We start from the raw sequence: 23,855 nt of genomic DNA, 5'->3' as shown, positions 1-23,855 counted from the left end.
GGACCCAGGGCTGAACAAAGCAAAGCCAGTTCTTCTGAAGGAAGGTTTTTAAAAGCAGGGAAAGCGAGGCTTCAGGCTGCCAAGGCTCTCAGAGATGCTCACCTGAGCCTCCGGAGGGCCTCCTTCATCTCTAATCAGCAGCAGGTAGCTTTGTCCATCAACTACTATCTCCTTCTTGAATCTCCCACCTGTCACACAAAGCAGCTCGTTAGAGACAGCAAAGGCACAACACGCACCACAGAAAAAGGCTTCACTTGTGGAAAAACGGGGTCCTCAAGGTCTTTTGCAATTAACCAAGTACTGTAATGTAAGCTGAGTTTATATGCACACACACAGGAATTACTTAAGAAAGGTAAGGCATGTACTTGCCTTTTTTATATATACATACAGATATATTTATATATATATATATATATATATGTAAGTAATAAGGATAATGTGGAGAAAAGCCAACGACTGCATTACAAACAATAACTCCCACTTCAGGTGTCCCTGGTTTTCATACATATGGTTGGAACACCTTATGTATCACCTTTGTTTTATATAATAGTGAGAAAAGTATCTCTAGGAAAGGTAAACATGGGACAGTTGTATTCCAACAATGTTGCCTATTATAACCAAAATCGGTTTCCTGTGGGGATCAGCATTTCCTCAAGGGAAGCCCAGTTCTTAGAGCACACATGGGATGTTATGGAAATGAGAGTTCTATATTCAAACACCACAGTTAGGGGAAAATACCAGACACATGTTAGACAAAGAAGCTACAATGGTGGTACCTCTGTAGAGATGAGCTAAACTAACGGAGAACGTCGTGCTGCTGACTCAGGATGGATCCCAGACCCGCTCTGCACAGCCAGATAAAGAGTGGAGTTGGAGCCTTCAAGCACATCCCAGCCCTGCCCCTGCAGGGCAGAGCAGGGGCAGAGAGATGCAGAGCACTGGGTGCTTTGAACACCAAAGAGGCACCGACCCCAAAGCCAAGGCACCTGCTCCTGCTCCTTCCCCTGGCTCAGGGGACTCCAGGCCTGACCCCCGGGCAGGCTTGGAATTGCCTCCTTGGGGGCTAAAAGCCTATTTTGGGCACTCTGCTGTGTCCCTTCAAAATGACAAATCCCATTGAGGGCTGCTGGTGTGACCGAGCCTAAGCCAGGATTAGCAACCGTGGCCTAAGTACTTGGGAGGCATTTAGGCTCCTCTCCTGGAAGCAAACCCACTCTTAAGTCCCCACCTAAGACCCAAAGTCCCCAAGGCCTCCTGCTTAGCGAGACCCAAGCTCACAGCTAGCTGTTCACGTTGAGATAAAACACTTCTATCAACACACCCTAAACCTCTTCCTTCATCCCTCTTTTTTTAAACTGGAATTATTTCTAATTTGAACCCCAATTCCCAACCACACACTTTAAAACTTGTCACACTACCAAAACACCACCTTTAAACATGTGGTAGGCGAGTAAGTCAGCAAATACAGGGTAATGCTGAGCCTCCAAACACAACAATTTGCACAAAAATTGCTGCCTTAGGGGAACACCACACTGCCTTAAACCCACCATTCCCCAGCCCAACCACAACAGCAGCTCTCAAACCAAGATCAATTCACAGTTCAGCTCTGTGCAATATTTAAGCATCTTTAAACACACTTTGTGTTTAATAAAAGATGTAAGAATGGGGCTGGTGGTTGTGGTTTTCTGCTGGGGTTTTTTTGTTGTTGCTGTTTGTGGGTTTGGGGTTTTTTAAAAACCTTTTCTTTATAAAGCTACCCTATCATTATTACTCTATTAGCTGTACTAAACATGCAACAATTAGGACTATCACATTTCTGGTTGTTTAATGGCACAGGAGCAGGAGAGCTACATACAGATTTTCATTTCACTCACAAACTGGATTTCAATTTTGCCTTCGCAGATCCAGTGGCAAATAAATATATATCATTAGTGAACTTGAAAAGAACAATCAACCGTAAAGCTTGTAAAGGAAAACCAGTCTCGGCTCTCAGGAACTGGATCTCTATTAATCAGACCATTATTTCTATATGTTGTCAATTAATTGCACGTGCTTCACACTGAAGTGTTAAACAAGATGAATTACTTAATATAGAGCCCTCCAGGGAGGCTCTTGAAAGCTGTAAGTAACAATGGCAAGGCAGTATAGACGTGATTGGAGAGTGAAAGTTCTGCCTAATTGCCATTTCCTATTTCCTTTTTTTGAGCACTGAAAGTTCACTCAGATAATTATGAAATACCACAAACTGCATGTGGTTCAGAGCCAACTTATAACTCCCCTGGTCAACAGGATGCCTTGCAAGTCTCACTGTATCTTCAGAGAAGGCACAGACAAGGTGAAATAAAACACTTAGGCAGAGAATTGAAAAATATTCAAGTGTATATGCCCTGATCAAATGTGAGCACTAAGATTTATTTTTCTTGGTCACTACTGATTTGGGTGGTGAGAGCAACTTGGAGAAGGGTACTATGTCTAAAAAATACAGTCTAAAGTTATCCAACAGCTCTTTTCCTGCAGGAATCCACACTAAATGACCAGGCTTGTGGACCTGCTCCGTGCCTTCCCCCAAAGCACTGTGTGTGGAGCTCGGCACAACCCCAACATATTGTTATTTCCAGTATTAAATTCAGGTCTTGACATGCTGTCCCACTTCACCAGGACTGTCACACAGTCAGTTCAAATCTACTCAAGTGGCTCCTTCATCCTTAAAAGCTGGATATGCTCATTAGCTGGAATAGTCACATCCTCACACATCCTCCATTTCTGTTTGGGTTTAGGTATTTCACGATAAATAGTTTAAATTTAATACCCCCCAACCAAACTCTTTAAAGAATGACCTGCATTTCCATTCTGTACTAAATATTTCAAATCAAATCTGAAGATCCAGAAATGTAACAGCAAACTCAAACTCATCCCTCAAGTAAGAATCATTTTATGCAAATCTCAGCTCACAGCAGGATGCATCCCTAACAACTTCTGTGTCTACAGCATTATGGAGCCCTTTTCATGAGCACACCACAAAATTAGGAGCTGCACAGGACAGAGATTGAGAGAACCTCTCTCAATATCAAGAATTTACACAAACAAAGGCATAAACAGTGAAGAATATACAGAGCAAGGCTGTACCCTGCAGGTATCTGTGACTGCAGGATTAAGGCAAACAATAAACTGACTCTGCCTTTGACTCGAGCCTTGATGAGACCCATCACTGGTTTGGGGAAACCAAAGCAGGGCCAGGGCAGTGATTCTGGGATGGTTCAGTTTGGACAGCACCACGGTCATTGTTTTTAAAAACTTACATTTCTGGAGTTTGTAAAGCACCAGAGGGAAAGAGGAAATCAGAGAGATCAGCCAGTTCAAATATTGAACTACAGCAGCCTGTGAATACGTCAGGACGTCTCCCACGGCTACAAGACAGGCCTGTGCTCTCCTGAACATCCCTGTGCGTGATGGAGCCACGAATTACTGCCTGAACCAGCAACACCCAGAACAAAGAAATGACCTTCTCAGTTTAAAGGAGGAGCTCCAAACCCACAGCACTATTCCCACGGGAGGCACTCACTCTGCTCTAGTCCCATCAGTGTTGTTACACACACAGCTTTTTAATGAGGGGATTTCCCAGCTCGCAGATGTACCTGGGAGGTCACAGGGACACAGGCAGCCTGCAGCACGGCTCCAGGGACCTGCACCGCTCCTGCCAGGGCACCACAGGCACAGGAAAGCACGTTATTCCCAATTTTCCAGGGCTAGAACATCATCTGTTCACACAAACGTGTACTGAATCTTGCAGCAGGTGGCAAACATCACTGCTGTGCCCAAAGCCACCAGCACAAGGAGTGGGACATCTGAGAACACCATCAACCACCCGCTCTCTCAGGTGCGTCTGCCCAGATTCCTGCTATAAAACACCCCACATAAATATACAGCTTTGATCAATACAAAGCTGAATAAATTCTGTGCATCAGCAATTTACAGCCTGGCCTGAAGCCCCAGCACAAATCAGAGCACGGGGCTGGGGGGATCAACAAAAGCCTCCTAATCTCATTTTCATGCGTTCTCTAGGTTAGCGCTCAGAACCAGCACTAGGGCAAAAATTATCCAGGAAGAATTGATATTAACTGTAAACACAGCACACATTTGTAATCAAAGGTGCTGTATATTACAAAAGCTGGCTGTTACATGGGGAATTCCAGGGCTGAAGGCTTTAATCCAGCTCTGACAGCCTGGCTGGGAGCTGGTCCACTGAGGAATTGCTCAGCGGAGCAGCCGCTGATTTTCATCCCGTATCCCCAGGCCCCACTGCACTCACCAGGCTCTCCACTCAAGCACACTGCCACGGGGATGAAGATATTTGGCCATATGAGGAAGATAAATTCGGGGGGCTGGCCACAAACAAACCCAGGTGGCAGCTGAACGTCTGCTCTAGCAGGGCGAGACGGGGTGAGACTGCAGCAGCTCTAAAGCCTGGATTTCATATTCCCAATGACACGTGCATTCTGACAGCAGCAGCCAGTTGTCTTACACATGCACACTCTCTCCCTTTTTGTTCTTCAGAAGATGAGAAAGAGTGCCAAGAATCAGGCTCCTCTTCAGGGAAACACGTTAAGAAAACCTCCATTCAAACCTAGTGGCCTTCTAGTTTGCTAGTCTGAGATTTTTATTCAAACAAACTACTTTAAAAATGTTTCCCCCCAAAAGCGTATTACTACAAGGATTCAAACCCTACAAGAAGGATTAAAACTAAATTTACATGTGGTTGAGCTGGGTCGAGTGTTTAACCACAGAAGTGCAAAGACTGGGGAACCACCACTCTCTCATGTGAGACTAAATCTGCAAGCAGATCCCTGCAGCGAGTTCCCAGGAGAGCAACTGGGTAAAAAAAAAAAACAAAAAACCAACAAAAGCAACCTAGATCGAGCCCTTCAAACCCTACCATCTGCTTCTCCCAGTGGGTCTAGGATACAGTTTAGGAGATACATGGATAGGTCTCCTGAAGTACGAAGCCATACCCAGTTACAGCAAGGTACCCCCACAGGGCACCATGTGTGATGCAGTATCACAGCACACAGACAACCTTTTCTTTACATAAAAACTGGTATGGAAGCACTGATACACGACCTCGCAATTCCGTGGCAAGAGGGCTTACTGCTGGAATTTCAGAAGCAGCTGCAATGACATTTACCAACTTAATTTTGAGATATAATCACTGACGTGTTTTCAGTGCCCCCCCGCCCCCAGAGAGTCCCCAGAACCTGGTGGTGATTTCAAAGGAGATCAACTCAATTTTAAGCTTTTAAGGATTCAGGAAAACAACTTATACTTTAAATTAATAAATAAATAAATAAATGAAATTATCTACTTGAGTTGCACAGAATCACAGAATATTCAGAGTTGGAAGGGACCCACAAGGATCACGAAAGTCCAACTTCTGGCCCTGCACAGAATCAGAGGCCAAATTTAATGCCATTTAATAGGGGTTAGATGGAAAATGGAGAGGTGGGAGGTTCCATGCGGAGGACAAATAGAGGCAGTTATGCTGAATGCTATTTTTCACAGGTCTGTGGTCTCAATTCCAAGCAGCAGAGGATGTAACTGGTAGAGCAGTGCAGCCCTGACCCATTTGACTGGCACTGCAACTTCAGGAAACAAGGGACAGAGTGACATCCTGCTGCCACCCACTCTTGGCTCAACACCAGCCAGTGGGCAGGACATAGGCAGCAGTGCCTCCCATTAACCTTAAACAGCTGCAACAAGCATCTAAAGAAACAGAAACCCCAAAAACCCCGTGGTGTTTCACAGGCCAGTATGGAGAAAGCATTTATTGCAGCCAACCCCACGTTATTGCACACAGTTAAGAGACATTTGGGTGCAGGGAGGGAATAATTCCCCAGCAGAGTCTCTCTCTGCAAGAACAACGTGGCAAAAGGAGAAGCCAAAAGTACAGTGAACTTCATCCTCTGGCCATCCAAGGCCAGGCTGGACAGGGCTTGGACCAACCGGGGCTAGTAGAAGGTGTCCTTGACCATGGCAGGGGTGGGACTGGATGGGCTTTAAGGTCCCTTCCAACCCATTCTGTGATTCCATGGTGAACAGGCTGAGATTAGATCCAATGTTATATCTCAAACAGAGGGAGAGGAAGGGACTAATTAACCCCCAAGATAAATGAGAAAACACCAGAGCCAGCCTGGGAGCAATTACATTTCCTTCATTCCAGGGAGAGGGGAGCAGAGCAGTGCATGTGCTACTTTCACTATGAAGCTTCCTGCCCTCAGTTCAGACTGTGTTAAGCCAATTAGAATAAAAACACTGTCCTGTGAGTGCAGACACAGAGGTAAAACCACCCTGTCCTCATCAAGTGACTCCTCTGAAAAATGAAGGATGATACCAAAGCAAGTTTCTGCGGGAGCATCACCCCTCACGCACGCAGCTTATTAACAGCCTGGAAGATGGAAGTAACACAGGCTACTTAATTTCTAGATAATGAAGCAGGAGGGACTGCAATTATCTTAGAAAATTGGATTGTACTTCAAAGTGACCATAACGAGTTGGAAAAATAGAGGGGAAAAACAAAAGCAGCATCACGGGGGCCAAATGGAGGGACCAACTCCCTGCAGAGAGATGAGGCAGGATGGAAAAACCCTCTGGCAGTGCAGAGAAGCAACTGGGAATTCCTTGTCCTAGCCCGTGTCACCATCCCAACCTCAGCCTGCACAGTCTGGGTAGGGCACCACATGGAAGATAAGGACCAAAAAGGTGTGCCTAGAAAATACCCAGTAAGAAAAATAAGCGTATTTCACTGACAGCAGGTGCAGAGTGTTACTTACACATCACACCCACTAACTGTATACACACTGCAAGTCTAATTTTAAAAGCTTATTTTTATCAAGCCAGCTAGAGACAAACAAAACCCAGAGTCAGCTTCTCTGGGCAGGATGTGACACCACTTTAGTACACTCCTACCTGTCTCCATCACCAGCCTTTTCAAGTTTTAAAAGTTGACACCCCAAACCAGCACTTTCCAAACAAAGCTCCTCACAGTCAGCCCCGTGCTCTTTTTTGCTGCAGTACTTTAAAAGTTGCCTTATCACACATTTCATCTTCCAGACAACCCCACCCTACACCTTTTTAATCTAACACATAATTCAGCTGCTCAAAATTTCTGCTTGACTTCACAAACTTCCAACATAATTTCAAAGATTTTAACCTAATTACTAACAAAACCTAAACAGCATAACCAAGATAGGCCAAAAACTTAACTCCTAAAAGCACTGAACCACAGATTCCAAGCCCTTTTTTACCTCTCTTTTTTTAAATATCCCTTTGCTTTTTATACATAGTTTATAGACAGCTTCTATAACACTGTCCTTTCATTACAGTTTGACATCACAAATAGTAACCCTAAAGTTAGAACTGGACTTAGTTGTGATCATACTATAATCTGTCCTCCCTAAAATGGGTACTAACACAGTGACATCCTGTGCACATCAACGAGGCCGCTAAGAATTCATCACACTGTGAATAAAATCAGCTCCTTCCCATTCCCTGCCTTCTGATACAACTTCCCAAAACAACAGATTTAAAGGAAGGCGGAAATTTAATTCATTTAACTGAGAAATTAAATACAAGCTGAACAAGAAACATGTTCAAAGAACGCACTAAGATTTGGCTTTGGGATCAAGAGTGATATAATGGGCTACATTCAGAAATACACCCAGGAGTAATATTTGAAAAACAAAGTGGGAGGGAGGTCCTTCTTCCAGCAGCAGCCACTCCAAACTGGCTGCTGACTCAGCAGCAGAAAGCAGGGAGAACTGGAGAGCTGGAATCCTGGAATCACACACTCAGTGAGGTTGGAGAAGCCCTCCAAGATTAAGTCCAACAACTGACCCAGCACTGCCAAAGCCACCACTAAACCATGTCCCCAAGTGCCACATACAACGTTTTTGGAACACTTCCAGGGATGGTGACTCCACCCCTGCCCTGGGCAGCCTGTTCTGATGCTTGACAACACTTTTGGTGAAGAAATTTCCCCTAATATCCAATTTAACCTTCCCTGGCACAGGTTGAGGACGTTTCCCCTCGTCCTATTGCTTGTTACTTGGGAGAAGCCACTTGTATTGCTATTAAGAGCAGCTACAAATCTGCATTACAGTTTTAACTGGGGACACAACATTGCAAGAAGCCTTTTAGGAAAAGGGCACAAATCCTAAAGACGCTACTCATCCAAACCTTGGAGTATTCAAGGGGCAACATGTTAAAGACATCACCTTGAACAGCTCAAAAAGGGAAGCCCCTTGTAGGAAACTGCTTCTTCAGCACCTTCTGCCCACGAAAAGAGCAAATTCTTGAGTTCTTTCTTTAATTACCAGAGTTCCTTATTTAGGTGACACTTGAAACAGTCGCCAACTCAACGGCTGGAACAGAGAGGTTTTCAAAGGATTCTCCAACCCACACAGGCAGTCCCAGGAGGAGGAGGAGGAGAGGGAAGGGCTCCAGAGGGGAGGGGGCAGAATACATAAACATTTTGTGTCTTTTATGCTAAGCCTGAAAGGCTCCAAAAGCCCAGGAGAGCCCATTGCAGCAGCACTTTAAAAGGATCAAAAAGAGACAAGTGTTGTTTTATATCTGGGTGTCAGCACGAAATGCCAAATAAAAATAATCAGCCAATCCTGTTTGAAAAGAATGGAAGACAAAGAACTGGAAATAGGTAATTTTGAAACACGTGCCTCAAGTCATCCCTGTCCCCTGCACACATGTGGGTTTACACACAGGAAAACTACTCAGGTACCTTCAGCTGCCTCAAAGTGCTGCAGGAGCTCCTGAAACATTGAAAGGATCTGTAAACAAAAAGCTTGTAAACACTGAAATCAAAGTGGAAAATTTCAGCTTCCCTGCGTTTTGTAGCTCAAGAACTTCAAAACGTGACTTTAAGGTTAATGTGGTTTTTTTGAACTCCTATGCACTTGGCATTCTTGCAAAATCTCCCTGTACAAGCACATAAACAGGCACGATGTCAGTATATGACTGTGGATGACGGTCATTTTCTGGAATTCCAAAAAATCATGAATGAAAAAGCAAGAGTTTCCAAGAAAAGCACCTAAATACACCCTCAGGGGACACACTTCCTTGCTCTTCATTTGCATTTCAGCCAGCTGCTTGCTGAGAACAGAGAGCACAGATTAGTCTGGGGCACATCCTCTCTTTTTATTCAGGAGAGATCAGATTGGGGTGTTTACTAAATATGGCCTTCCTACTTATTTGAAAAAATATTAACTGGATAAAAATAGCCAGTGGCTTCTGTAAAGAGACTGGCAACCTTAGGAACCTAATTGTTCCCAGCAGGAAGGATTACATGAATCACAGGGAGAAGGGAACAAGAGTCAGAGCTACAGAAGAGAAAACTGTCCAATTCTGCTGCAGCTCCCATGTTCTCTTCATCCCAAAACACCAAACTGTGAGGCCCAAGGGATCTCAGAATCCCAAAGGGTTTGGCTTGGAAGGGACCTCCCACTATCCCAGGTTGCTCCAAGCCCTGTCCAGCCTGGCCTGGTCCTTTTTTTAACACTTCTTTTTTCCCAGAAGCAGCTCCATTCTTGGATTCACCCCAGCAAGGGAAGCATCAGACCTGACTGAAGCCACCTGGAAGGTCATCCCAGTTAATGTGCTTGATTGTGCTTGAACTTTCTGCACAGATATTGTGTAAGAGTCTGTAACCAGACAAAATCTCTTAAGAGGATGGGAAGGAAAGCAGCTGAAATTTTAAAGCAGTCTGCCTCAATCCTCCTTGCATAATTACCCTTTGCTGGGGAAGAATGGGACAGAAATAGTTACTAGAGACAATAAATTGAAAAACATGGACATCCATCCCCCAAGATGTAATTTCTACGTAGAATCAGAATCCTTCAGGTTGGAAAAGACCTTTAAGATTGTTGATACATGTTTTTTTTACAGGCTGGGAACTTATTTTCGTGATGCTTCCATTACATTCTTCAAAGGGAAGGCTGAAGGTGACACTTGGTTTAGCATTTTAATAATAACCACGACCATTCCTGCTATTTTATGACCATTTCACGACCATTCCTGCTATTCAAGTGATACACTGTTCACTGTGCTACTGAAAAAAGTTATTTGGTGAAAGCTGGAATAGTATAAAATTATTTTTAGGTCAAATTTGGAGAGAAAGTAAATGCTCACAGCTTTCTGGAGAACACCATTAAAGGCTTTATTCCGTACCTCTTACTGGGGGAAAATTTCATTTTTATTACAAGTTCCTCCACACACAGGAGATGAAACCTCACTGACTGCAACAGCTACTTGCTGCCTCGAGTCAGGGTGCTGGATGGGTTTTATGCCTTTGGAAACACAGAACCTATTTACTCCACATGAAAAAAAAATAATCTTAAATATATCCCAAAGTACATGGAGGAAAAAAACCTCCTTTTTCCTCATCCCAGTTGAGACATCTTGGACAATTCAACTGTCTTTTTTTTTTTTATTACACTCACTGGAAAAAAAGTACTGAGGTAATAATGATATGACTTAAGATATTCACAGACATAGCAGAGGTGTGGAAAAGCCTTTCAGTCATGTTTCACACCTCGGTGGCTTTTTGGGAACAAAGCCCAAACAGCAACAGAATCTCCTGACACTCCCCATTCCTGTCAACTTCAGCTCACCTTGGTCTGCAAAGAACTCAGCCTCAAATTCTACACCCGGCCCTGGGTTCACTCTGTTCCTACAGGCACAATTCCATTTTAGTTGGGGGAAAAGAAAGACCCCAGGCTTCACACACCTCATCTCTTGTTCCAGCATGTCACACACCCAGAAGCAGGAGTGTTTCTTCCAATCACTTGGAAGGTACTTCAAAGATAAAAAGTCACTAGGATTCCCTATTTCCCATCATTTCCTTGTTGTACCATCACAGAAAAAAAATTGGAAGTCCCAGACTCCTGAGATTCCCACTCACTGCAGGGTAACACATCACTTCTTTCCTTACATCCAAATCCACCTGATTTTAAATGTGTCACACAGGAGCACAGCTATTTGCATCCTAAATATGCAAAGCAAGAGTCTAAAAGCAAACTTTCTTCCTAACAAACCCTTATACTTCGAGAAAACAAAGGTTTTCATGCTATGAACACATCAGGGACTAAAACGAGTTCTGAACAGAAATCAAAGGTAGTCCAGACAGTGAGAGAAAACTTTACCCCTTAATGTGAGCCCTCCTCTTGGAGGGGACGTGGTGTTGGGCAGCAAGAGAAATATCTCACCTTAAAGGGCTGAAGGAAACTTGAAACCACCTTCACATAAAATTCATTTACTGGAACACTGCAGATGCCTCCAAGGGCTCCAGGAGAGCCGGGACCTGGCTGATTGAGGGATGGTTTCATGGCAACTGGAGCCAAGGAGAGCACAAAGAGCAGTCCCTGACCCTAATCACCACCTCCACATGGAGCAAGAGCCATGACTTTACCCACGGGGTACTCACTGCATGATGCCTGACAAACTGAGCTGTCAGGAAGCCATTCACAGTCAGGGAACTTGGGGTTTTCTTCCCTAATCAAGCAGCTGACACCCCAATGTCCCATATCCATCCCTTCTTTAGCAGCTGAACAACCCAGCACATTTACCACCCCTCAGCAGAGGAAAAGAGTGGTCTGCAAGGTAAAGGATGACACTTTGCCTGCTGTGTGGGACTGTGCCTGGATGACCTGGAAGTGTCCAAGGCCAGGCTGGACAGGGCTTGGAGCAACCTGATCTAGGGAGGGTGTCCCTGCCCAGGGCAGGGGGTGGGACTGGGGGGGCTTTAAGGTCCTTCCAAACCCACACCATCCTCAGATTCTATGACAAAGAACAAAAACATTCACAAACCACCACTACAGGTATTACTAAGGATGGTTTATATGGGTTGTATCTCCTTCAGTATTAACTTGATTAGAAATCTGCCCTTATCCCTCACACAAGGCGAATTAAAGCTCTTAATTATTCCAGTTTTCCTTCTGCTAATGAAATGCAGCAGTGTCATTAGTGAGGCTTGTCAGCTACACTTACGTGCAAAGAAATGATTTGACACTGCTTTTGTCATCTAATTCTTCCAGGAAAAACAGTCAGAACGTCACTGTAAATAAAAATCCTTCAAGACAAAGAGGACAGATGGCAACACTCCCAAGGAATACCACCCAAAATATTTATCCTACAGGAGGAGAGGACTGCCAGCCCTGGGAACAGCTAATAGATCGGAGTCTTGCAAGGAGAAAACAGCCCAAAATATTTTCTGTTTGTGCAGAGACGCTGAGATACTGATTTTTGCTGAAGGGTTGCTGTAAATTGGTGGATCTGCCCCTCACATCACCATTTCTCACTCTCAGCATCCAGAACCAGGATCTACACGTAGCTTTGGGGAGAGGCTCCATTATTATTATCAATCATTATCAATTATCAGTTCTAGCTACAAAGCAGCAAAAGCATTTCAGGCAAACTTAGAAACTGGAAGCCTTCACTGTTGCTGCAATACCACACAGAAAAGGCTTGTCCATCCCTCCCTTTCCCTCTCCTCCCACTTTAACTACAATTCCAGGCTGTTAAAACATCAACTGTTAAGCTGAATAGCTTCCTTTGGTAAGAGTTAATTAGGAACAAATGTTATCAGAGATGCATGAAGCTACAAACTACTGCTGAGGAGACAACTACAGCAAGAGACAAAAACAGTGAGATGTACTAAAGACTTGAAATCAAAAGGAAACAACTCAAAATGATACACAAAACAAGGGGAAAATGCTCTAGTACAGAAACCACCGTCTGTCCCTTCCAAAGGAGAGCTGCCATGGAGACAATGTATAGTTACCTGCATCCATATCTGCAAAGAATGGAACAGCCAGTAAGGAAAAGAAGGAACCAGAAATTCAGTGTCTCAGAGTTGGATTTAAAAGTTCATAAGGAGAACAGATAAAGAAAAATAATCAAAAAAAATATTTATTCTAAGACACACCTTGATAAGGTGCTATGCTATGATATTTTTGGATTAATGTTAAACACTACAGCATACAAATTCATTTGCTATGCTATGAGAACATTAAAAAAAAGTCAAGACTAAACACTTGATACATTAAACAATGAACAAATTATATCTTTAGTTTAAGCTCATGAAGTTGTTTTATTCTCCCCAAATCCCAATTCTGCAGAAATCCTGTACTACAGACAGTGACTGTGGCTCTCAACAGCCCAACTGAAAGCAGCAGCACCACTGAGAGCAGTCAGCTCCTCTCCACCAGGACTGAGTCTCCCATACGGACACATCCTGGGGGCCAAAGTATTTAAGGATGCTCCAGAGCTATGGAACAGCTCCGATTATATCGTCGTGCATACTGAGCTCAGTCTGGAGAACTACAGGAGAAATCTCCATGAATTCTGAAACAGTAAATGAGATCCTTTGCTAATTCATTTCTGCATGATTAAAATGGATACAGATGCAGCCTGTGGGAGCAGAGCAGTGGTGAGGGCAGAGCACGTACCTTCGGGTGACTCCTCCTGGACGTAGGTGCCCGTCAGGTACCGGTGCACGAGCGCGGACTTGCCACTGGCCAGGTTACCCACGATCCCCTGGAGACACACAGAGGGAACAGAAACCCAGTGCATTAATCCCTGGGAATTGCAGAACATTCCATGAGAACCCTGAAATAACATCTCAGTGCTCGAGGAGAAAGCCCACACCACTGGAACAGTCCCAAAGACACCAAGACAAAGTTTACAGCAAAGCTGATACGGGAACTCAGGCTCTGCCCACAGCACTCCTGTGTTCAGCTGCCCATGGGACACCAGGGAACACAGAGACTTCAGGGAGGAGCCTGGCACCTCTTCACTGGGTGAAGCTTTCATACTGGGAACACCTCTGGAGGCTGCACTCTGTGATTCCCACTAATTCACACTGAAGCACACGTGATATCTGTGGCTGTGGGCAGACTCATCTTGCCACGTCCACCAGCACAGGATGGTTTGGGCTGGAAGAGACCTTAAATATCATCAATCCCACCCCCTGCCACGGGCAGGGACACCTCCCACTAGCCCAGGTTGCTCCAACCTGGCCTTGGACACTTCCAGGGATCCAGGGGCAGCCACAGTTTCTCTGGGAATTCCAGCCCAGGCCCTCCCCACCCTCCCAGGGAGGAATTCCTTCCCACTAATCCCATCTATCCCTGCCATTTGGCAGTGGGAAGCCATTCCCCCTCATCCTATCACTCCATCCCTTGTCCCCAGTCCCTCTCCAGCTCTCCTGGAGCCCCTTTAGGCACTGGAAGTGGCACTCAGGTCTCCACCAGGATGTGTTGAAGTCCCTGACTCTACCAAGAAGTTCCCAACTCAAACCATCCATGCCCAACACTTCCCTGGGAACATCTGACAACCACCAGCAGCACTTGACCCTAAAGCTCACAGGAGTTTTCTGCTGAGCTGGTTCACTGGCATTTGTTTTTCAAACCCAGGCAGAACTAACAGAAAGCAGCCCAAAACCACAGGAGTTTTCCTCCTGGAGGTGCTCACATTCCAAAAGACATGGAGATTTGCATTTTCTGTTGCTATAAAAGGGCACACAGTGCTGAGGACACTCGGTTTCTGGGGGAGGAGATGGGAACTTACTTCACCCTGTAAAACAAACCAAGCCTACTCTGTTCTCACATGTTTACTTGACCTTCCCCAAAGGTTCAGAACATAAGATCCCTGGAGACAAGATGAACTCTGCTGATGGGCCCAAGATTGCCAAACTGACCGAGGCAGCAGGAACAAGTTACACATTAGTGCACAGTCTCTACTCCATTTTCTTAATTCTAAACCCTAAGAAACCACCCTTCATATCAAAAATTGCTTACAAGTCCCATGTGTATGGACATTAACGTTATTTTATATTAGACTTGGGCCAAAATTTTAACTGCCAGGAAAAACAGAAAAGCATCAACTTGGGGTCCAGTGAGAGTGAACAACCTACATACTTTGGCCATGGATGGGGGTAATTTATTCTATTGAGAGACCCCAAATATTTGAAAGACATCAACTGATTTAAGAATACAAAGTTGTTTGTTTTTTTTAAGTATCCCAAAGGTCCCATCAGAATACACAATTTTACAGCACTTCGGGTTCTCTGATACGTTCCTCCTTATAGGGATCCACAATGCCTGGCTACAAGAGCATTTGGATATTATAATGCTGCAAACTGATACCAAAAGCACTGTGATCAGGAGGAGGAACATGTATTTCAGTGAAAAAAACACTATTTCATACAGAATCCCAGACTGGTTTGGGTTGGAAGAGACCTTAAAACTCATCCCATTCCACTCCCCTGCCATGGGCAGGGACACCTTCCACTAGACCAGGTTGCAAACACAGCTATAGAATCTACATTTGCATGACAGTTGTATTTTCTCCCTAGACAGCTCCTTCAGAAAGCACTCAGGAGAGATCTGCCTTCTCCTCATCTGGCAAAACAGGATTCCTTCAGATCCCACCTCAGAACCTACAAGGCACCACCTCTTTCCTACCAGGATCAAACGTGACATGAAAATCTAAGAGAACTGTCCTTCTCTTGTTCAGTGCAGGGCTTGGCATCACAGCTCCAGGTCTCCCAATCAATTGCTCCTAAAACCCAGGAGCAATAAGTTTTACACTAGAAAAAAAATCCGACTTCTAATCCAGTTTCTCTCTTTATCAGTATTAATACTTAAGGCTGATCCTCCACAGTATGACAAACATGCCAGCATATTTTCACAGAAGTCATATTCCCCTCTCCCATATTTTATACACACACCCCCTCAGTCATCTCTATTTATTTATGGATATGTCTGAAATGCACAAAGTTATGATAAGCATGTTAAGGCACAAAAATACCACCCTAACCCAGTTCAGAAAGGAGAAAATTCAGCTACAATTCAGTGCTCTTGTCACTTATGACTTGTGCAACACTGAATCATTTATCTGCAAGTGCCAGACACGCTGTAAAACGAAGCCAAACCACTGTGCCCACATCCTACTAAAGCCTGTTGGGGAAAAAAGCTTAAATGTACTGATGACACTTGGCATTTGAAAGCTGCCCTGACTGCACTTTGTGTATTTTTTAGCAGGACATTAAGTGATTTTATCCAGAAAGACCCCTCATATTTATTCCGCTTAACATATCCTTATTTTACATTTTGATACATGGGATCCAGGAATACCAAAGGCACTGGGTCTCCCCATGCTCTTGACCATCAGAGAAGCATCGAAATCCTTGGGTAAAACTCCATGGAAGTATCTGATCAGTACAAACCAACTACAGGATCCCAGAATGGGTTGGGTTGGAAGGGACCTTAAAACCCATCCAGGGGCAGGGACACCTTCCACTAGCCCAGGTTGCTCCAAGCCCCATCCAACCTGACCTTGAAAATCCTTTTGAACACTGGAAAGAAACCAAGCCCTGAGTGTATTGCTAAAACATGAGGCAGAGGCAAAGACTGGTGTTCTTTCCTCAAAGACATGTTGAAATGTAATCCTTCCTTTATTGCAGCCCTGGGTGCTTCCCCTGCTCTCCCAGAGCAGTTTCTATTCCCTTTAAAATTCTGCAGAGCCCGAAGTGTACAACAGCAGCCACTGTATAAATAAAGCAAAAATAAAAATCAACCAACCCCTCAACTTCAGGACCTGCCAGCCTCTGCAGAGAAGACAACCTCTCCCAGTGAGCTATTCCCCACATCCTGCTCAAGAGGGTAAAGCTGGGGCTCCTTCCTAACCCTGCCACGCCAAGTCTGATCCCCACACCTGCACTGCTGGAGCAGCAGGTCTGGCTTTCACATGGCCCTTTCCTTCCTCAGCCATCAGTGAGCTCCGAGGATGAGGCTGGAAGGCAGGGAATGACCCAGAGATGGACTCACAGCCATGACTGCTCCCCAAGGGCAGACAGGCAGCAAAGGCAGAGCACATTTCAGCTGGAGTTCCCAATCTGCCCTCCCTGCTGGAGCACAGCTGGTGCTGCTGGAATGCACAGTTTGCAGTGCTCTAATCCAATTATGACTTTTGTAATGGTCAGAGTTCTGCTTTCACCCTGGCACAGCCATCCTGTGCATGCTGACCACTGCTAATCAATTCTCGGCAGCTGCAATCTGTTTTCCTACCCCTGGTTCAGACACCACGGGGGCAGAATACCCAAGACAAGTACTCACATGATGCAGCCAGACTGTCACAAGAGAAAATCATACCCTGAGACCATCATCTGGTGCCTGGGACTCGTTTGTGTTGTGTGTTACAACAGGCAGTAACACAGCTTGGGTCCCACTTGCAAGCCCCAGGTGCCTTGGGGGGTTGCTGTGAATTAGCAGGGCTCAGAGAAGGGGAAGGGATTTGCAAAGAAACCCTCTGTAGATCCTCCTCAGAATAAGCCACCACAGTGTTGGACTCCTACCCAACCAACACCTTCCAGTCCCAAATTCTTTAGAGTTTTACTTCTGTGAGGTATTTAGGGACGTGTTTGTCTTCAAAATTACACCCCAGTGATGGGGCCTCAGTTACTCCGAGCTGCTGGTTTAATTCCCACTACCAGGAGGTCTCATCTCAGCCTCCATGTTCACTTCTCTTAAAAGGGCAAATCTGGAAAACTCCCCCACTCTGCCTGTGTTATTTTTGCCTTTTCTTTCACCTACATGAAAACAGCTCAGCCAAGGGAAGTTATTGTAAGCAGCTGTTAAATCACTGCTCACTGTTACAGTAAAATGTAGGTTTTGATTCACTAAACGAATATTCAAAATATTTTTTTTAAAAATTTGGTATCAATTCAGGTGAAGTCTTTCAAGACAGGGAGAGAAGACATTTGGCCCTTGAAAAAACGATGAAAAATTATTATGGTGAGAAAAAAGGACCTTTATATATCGGCTGCAAACTTCCACCCCCCTCTTACAGACATGTCAGCCCTCCCTTGGAAGCTGGTTCAAGGAGCCAGACAAGTTGCAACAGCAATAAAATACAGAGAGATCTTTGAAATATGATTATAAAAACTGAAGATATATAAAGACAGACCCCTCCCTGGAAGTGTCCAAGGCCAGGCTGGACAGGGCTTGAAGCAATCTGGGCTAGTGGAAGTGTCCCCACCGGTGGAACAAGATGATTTTTAAGGTCCCTTCCAATCCAAACCATCTCGGGATTCTATCATATTTGTGTAGAAGAAAAATGCTTTACTGATTAAAATTCCTTCCTATGTTTTTTCCCCCACAGTAGATTTAATGAAGTGTGAAAGATTCACACTTGTGTGTAACATTTTCAGGATGTTTCTCCAAGCCAGAAGTAAACACAAACTCACCACTTTCAGCTCCGGTACGGATCGGCTCAGTGTCCATTCCTGGCTATTTACAAAGGCATCTGTGAAAGAGGAGAACATTCCCAACGTCAGGATAATGACATTTAGTGGTCTGCTGCACATAATTTCATGCCAAGGCTCTGGCTGACCAAAATTCACCCTGATTTCAGGAGACTGACGGTCCAACTTGACAAACACCAGGGGTTTGGACAAATCATATAAAAAAATCCAGAATCCCAGAAGTGCCCATTCCACACAGACCTGCCCTCAGCAGTGAGTCCACCCATCTCTCATGCCCTGGCATTTGCAAGCCCAAACTACCTCCAGGCCTTCAGGGTTCTGCAAAGACTCTTCCAGTGTATCCAGGGTTAAACCATTTCCCATCCACCTTGACACATTCCTCCCCTACAGGAAAAGCCTTGGTCTGGTTGTCACACTAAACATCAGCAACTGCAGCTGCCACCATCCTCCCCACAGGTAAATGAGAAAATTTGCTGGTTCTAAAACATGTTATTTTCTCCTGCACATCACACTCAATGTCAACAACTGCAGCCAGCAGAGTCACTGGGAACATCCCTGTCCAGGGAGGGGAAAACATCTCTTTATTCATAAAACAGGCTATTTTTCTGTAGTACAACCCAGACAGAAAGAAACCACAGAGCCATTTACTTTAGAATTCAATCAGAAGTACTGGGGGCAGGGGTTGATTTCTTGAAGAATGAATTAAGTTCATCACTGCTCCCAACAGAAATCAATTCCTTAGGGCTGCACCCAGGTCCAGCCTCACTGGCAATCCCACAGGGAGGACAGAAATAAGGCTCTATTTTTCTAGCTTCAAACATAATTTTGCTCCTTCCATAAAGGTCTGGCCAACTGTAATCAAAAAGAGTGTGGTGTTTCTGATACAAATCCAATCTGAATATTGATCAAAGCCCCCCCAGAGCCAAGCAAACCAGCAGAGTGTCTGTGCCACACACACAGGATGCTCCTCCCAAGCAGAACAGCTCCCACTGTACAGGAATTAAACAGCAGAACAGCTCCCACTGTACAGGAATTAAACAGCAGAACAGCTCCCACTGTACAGGAATTAAACAGCAGAACAGCTCCCACTGTACAGGAATTGAACAGCACGGAGAGTCCTGGCATTCCAAACAATTCCTAATGCCACGGGAAGTAACAGGCAGAAAGCTACACCTGGCCACATTGTCCACAGGGGAGCAAAGGTTCTGCAAGCCACTGCTCCCCCTCCAACACACCCATCAGCTGAGGGAAAAGGTTCTTTCATTTGATCTTTTCATCTGGAGAATAAAGAACCTGGAGGCAATTCCCTATCCTCACTAACTTAAAAGACCATCCAAGCTTTCCCAGTGACCAACTGAAAACAATCGCAAAGCAAACCTGTATTTTCCAGTGTATCTCTATTAATAAATAAATTACTTTTGCTTCAATATTACAAAAAGACCCATCAGCCAGGAATTTGGAAGCCTTCCCCAGTTATATTTAACACATGGCTTTGTATTTCAGCTGTGAACTGACGCTGTACAGTGGGACATGTGTGTTTGTATGAAAACACAGGGAAAATAATCAGCATTTCGGTGGATTACAGATTGGAGCTGCCTCCCACACACCCGCTGGAAGGAGAAGGAAAACCAAAGGCTCAGATTAAAATGCTCTGAAGACTCAGGTTAACCTCTGGCATCCCAGGTGCAAGACAAGACACTTGGGGTCATTTGGCTCCTGTTCCATGACCTGAAATATCCCATTCCATCAGAACCTGAGGCCACAGGAAAATTCTTTCCGTACCATGCCCAGGTGAAAATCACAAACAAGCAGCAATTTCCATTTGGGAACACTGCAGTGAGACCTGCTGCAGGAGCCTCAGGACTCGGGCACTCCAAAGGGACACAGCTTGGGCGAGATGTTTTCCTCCCTTCCCGAGGGAAGGAATATTTTTCCTTACAGTGGGCAGTGAACTGGGGAGCCTTAGATTGACTATTAGGTCCTGACAGGAACTACCCTTCTTCCTGGTTTGCTCTGAGCTACTGTGGATTTGGGAAGCTGTGGCTGCCCCATCCCTGGAAGTGTCCAAGGCCAGGTTGGACGGGGCTTGGAGCAACCTGGGTTAGTGGGAGGTGTCCCTGCCCATGGCAGGGGGTGGAATGAGATGGGCTTTAAGGTCCCTTCCAACCCAATCCATCCCATGATTTCATGATTCTACCCTGCATTCCCCTTCATAACCCCAACTACCATTTACATTCCACAGCTCTGTTCCAAAACACTTTTTCCTGACAATTCCAGAACTGTACATTTTTATATATCAATATGTCCATATGGCATGATTTGAACAGACCTGCTTCTCCTTCCCCCATACCTGTGCATGCATCATTCCTTCCCTCATTACTGCAAAAGATGGATAAACAGAATCCCATTTTATCTGCAAGACTAAGCAGTGGGAGGACCAGCCAAGGCCAAACAACACAAGGAGGTTTCAGCTCCTCTGCAGATTCTCAGGATTCAAGGAAAACCATCAGTCTCAGGGTAAGTATTATCCCTGACTCATGGAGGTTTATGTGTGTGAAACAAAATGAGAGCTCTCTATTAATGTCAACAAGCTTCAATAAAAAAGCAGCACTGGATTTCCTCACCACAGAAAATTCAAAATAGATGAGGAGCAGATCACTGCTACCAACTTGGAGAGGTGCAGAAACATCTCCCAAGCCAAAGGGCAGAGGCACAAGGGTAACAAGAACATCAGAAGCCCTGACACTTTAAATATTATTTTGGAAGATGTGTACATTTCCAAAGCACAAGTCAGGGAGGAGAGGCAACAAAACACAAGGAGGTTTGTGTGCCATCACTGGGATGGACACTGAACTACCCACTGACCAAGCTGGTTCTCAGAGGAATTCCTCAGGAAAGAGTGATTTATTCCAAATTAATCCCAAGACCCATGGAAGTTCGGGTGAAAAGGTCAAATACTTAGAACATCACAGACAATCCCAGGGATTTGCCTTTTCTTCCTAAATAAAGGAAATTAACTTACAGCTACAGCACGACCCAAACACTGGATCCCTCACACCAGAGCCGGCACGGCCCAAAGTCCACAAAAATCCTCTGCTGAAGCACCAAACCCCCCAACTACCACATGTGGATTTAAACATATTGGAAGAGATTTGCATAATAAACAGAACCACATGTATGAAGTTGACTGTTTGCATTACTGCCCGACTGGAATTCAAGTGAACTCAACCTTCATGTCTCACTACAGACTGTACATATGAAAGGAATGACTTCTGTCAATAATTAATCACAGTTGCATGTGCTGCTCATTTAACTTCTGCATCAGTGATCAAAAGCACCACACACTCACAGTGTCACTCGTGTCTTTTTAAAGCAGGCACCAAGATCATTTAAATTGCATTCTTGCCAAGTTTACTTTTCCCCAACATGGTCTTCGTTTTTTTTTATGCCCACCACCACATTCAGAGTTTCTCAGTTCCCCTTCCACATCACTACATTAAAGCACAAACTCCAACAAGATCCTGGGCTATTTTAAAACCTCAGTTTAGTAACTCAGCTCCACCCAGAGGAACCTTCTATCTCAGTTCCAGCACTAAGAATGAGATGTATGCTCTATTTTGGTTCCCCATGAATCCCAGAAGGTTGGAAGGGACCTTAAAGTTCATCTCATTCCACCTCTGGCATGGGCAGGGACACCTTCCACTACTCCAGGCTGCTCCAAGCCCCGTCCAACCTGGTCTTGGGCACTTCCAGGGATGGGGCAACACATGTTGGGGTGAAATCTCAGGGGTTGGTGGCCATTCTTGGCCAGGTCTGTGCACTCCAAGGCACAGAACAGCAGACAGCTTCCAGAAAAGCCCTGCTCAAAATTTTCAAACAGAAAAATTTACTTCTTCAAAGCCAGGAATGATCACTAAAAACTAAATATTCACAGAACAAAGTTAAAGAGAAACAACATCCATCATTTGGAAGAGGGGAGCGAAGTCACACATGAAAACTGGAGGGGTTTCACAGCCTTTCTGGAAATAACCACAGCCCCAGCCTGCCCCAGTGTCCAGCAGGCCGTTTCATCCCAGCCTTGAATTTGAATGCTGGAAGCCCTCTCCTAAATCAACTCACTTTCCTGCCACAGGCAGCTGCAGCAAGGCAGCTGATCAGACCTCAGAGTCAACAGTTTTAACTGGGGCCAATTAGATTTACATCACCCTCTCCATCCTTTGGGCCCCTCTGCTCAAAGAACCCTCCCAAGCCAATAAAGTCTGTCTGTTAAATAATATTTTAGGAGAGCCTAAGCTGCCTCAAAACCATCCCAGCAGCCCCCCATGGGCAGTGCCAGCACAGCAGCCTCTCCCCCACCAGCCCTTGTGCCACTAACCTTGTTCTGCCCTTTTTCCCCCCCAAATCTCTCACAGCTTTCTCTGCCTCTGATCCAGATGAAAACCCAGTGGCAAACCTGACCAAAAGGAGGGATGAGGGAAGGGCGGGCAGATGTCTCTGCAGGACAACATGAAAAGATTGAAATCTTCCACAATTCTTGGAAAGCTTCTTAGCAAGAGCTTCCCTCAGGCAATCCCAACATTCCTTTGCTGTCCTTTTAAATGAGGAAAAGCTATAAATAAATAAAAAATAGAAAAGCCATGGGATTTCTCTGGAAACACTCAGCAAAAGATCCTTTTTGCTAAGAACAGGAGCCCTCAAAAACACATGAATGAAGTTAAAAGTACCAACAGCCACATCACACCCTGCTCCCTCTTCAATAATTTCTGCATTACAAGCAATATTTAGAGTTATTTCTGACTTTGAAATAAAAACCTGAGAGTGAAAAGGTACCGAAAATATTCCTACAAGCTCCCACTTGCCCACGAGGATGCACACGAGGCCACACGTGTCTTTCTTGGAGCCGTATCAAAGCAGCACTTTCAGGACATACTTCCCAAAGCTCCTGTGCTAATTTTCTTAGCAAAGAGGGAAATATGCAGCTTTTGGGTTGAGACTTGTGATACTCCTCAAAGATGCATTTTTCAGGAGGGGTAATCTCACAGCACATCCTCCCAACCCAGCCCCCTCACTTCAAGTCAAAGCACCGACTCAGTTCCAACAGAAAACAGCAGAAAAACATCCTGACGTTTATTTCTAAGCTTTGCATAAAATATTATTTGGAAGAGTGTGCCACGATCCAAAAGGTCCTTTTTTTTAAATCTTATATGGAGCTCTGAGCAACCTGCTCCAGTGGAAGGCATCCCTGCCCATGGCAGGGGGTGGAATGGGATGAGCTTTAAGGTCCTGTGGTGGTTTGGACCTTGGTTTTTCCCCCAGAGGTTGAAAAGTGGTAGACCCCAAGGGGTGGAAACCCCTGGAAGTTTTGCCCAATGGGTGCTCCTGCAAAAATATAAACATATCACAAGCTCACCGGAAGAGATGAGTTGTAGTTTTGGTTGTTGTGGTGGAAAGGTGGCCATGTTGTGAGCCACGAGGAAGGGGCTCGGAGCCCCTTGGGGCCTCTGGCCCCCTCCCAGCCCCGGCTGGG

The 23,855-nt window shown here is 45.0% G+C and overlaps 1 protein-coding gene across 10 annotated transcripts in view; it reads right to left on the bottom strand.

Annotated features, from left to right (window-relative positions):
- AGAP1 (ArfGAP with GTPase domain, ankyrin repeat and PH domain 1) overlaps positions 1 to 23,855 on the bottom strand; it is a 292,625-nt gene that overhangs the window by 199,647 nt on the left and 69,123 nt on the right. For 7 of the 10 annotated variants that reach the window (XM_017829561.1, XM_017829556.1, XM_017829558.1 and 4 more), the window contains exons 2-5: positions 18,311 to 18,369; positions 13,512 to 13,599; positions 12,845 to 12,856; positions 103 to 188 (exon numbers count right to left, since the gene is read on the bottom strand). In XM_017829561.1, coding sequence (XP_017685050.1) covers positions 103 to 188; positions 12,845 to 12,856; positions 13,512 to 13,599; positions 18,311 to 18,369 — 245 coding nt within the window. The remainder of the gene's footprint in view (positions 1 to 102; positions 189 to 12,844; positions 12,857 to 13,511; positions 13,600 to 18,310; positions 18,370 to 23,855) is intronic. The other 3 variants (XM_017829557.1, XM_017829560.1, XM_017829564.1) reach the window with 1 other exon arrangement.

Source organism: Lepidothrix coronata, unplaced genomic scaffold (genome assembly GCF_001604755.1).
Source record: "Lepidothrix coronata isolate B3197 unplaced genomic scaffold, Lepidothrix_coronata-1.0 Scaffold165, whole genome shotgun sequence".
Classification (NCBI taxonomy): Eukaryota; Metazoa; Chordata; class Aves; order Passeriformes; family Pipridae; genus Lepidothrix; species Lepidothrix coronata.
Note: the sequence above shows the minus strand (reverse complement) of the source record. Positions and strands in the feature narration are given on the sequence as shown.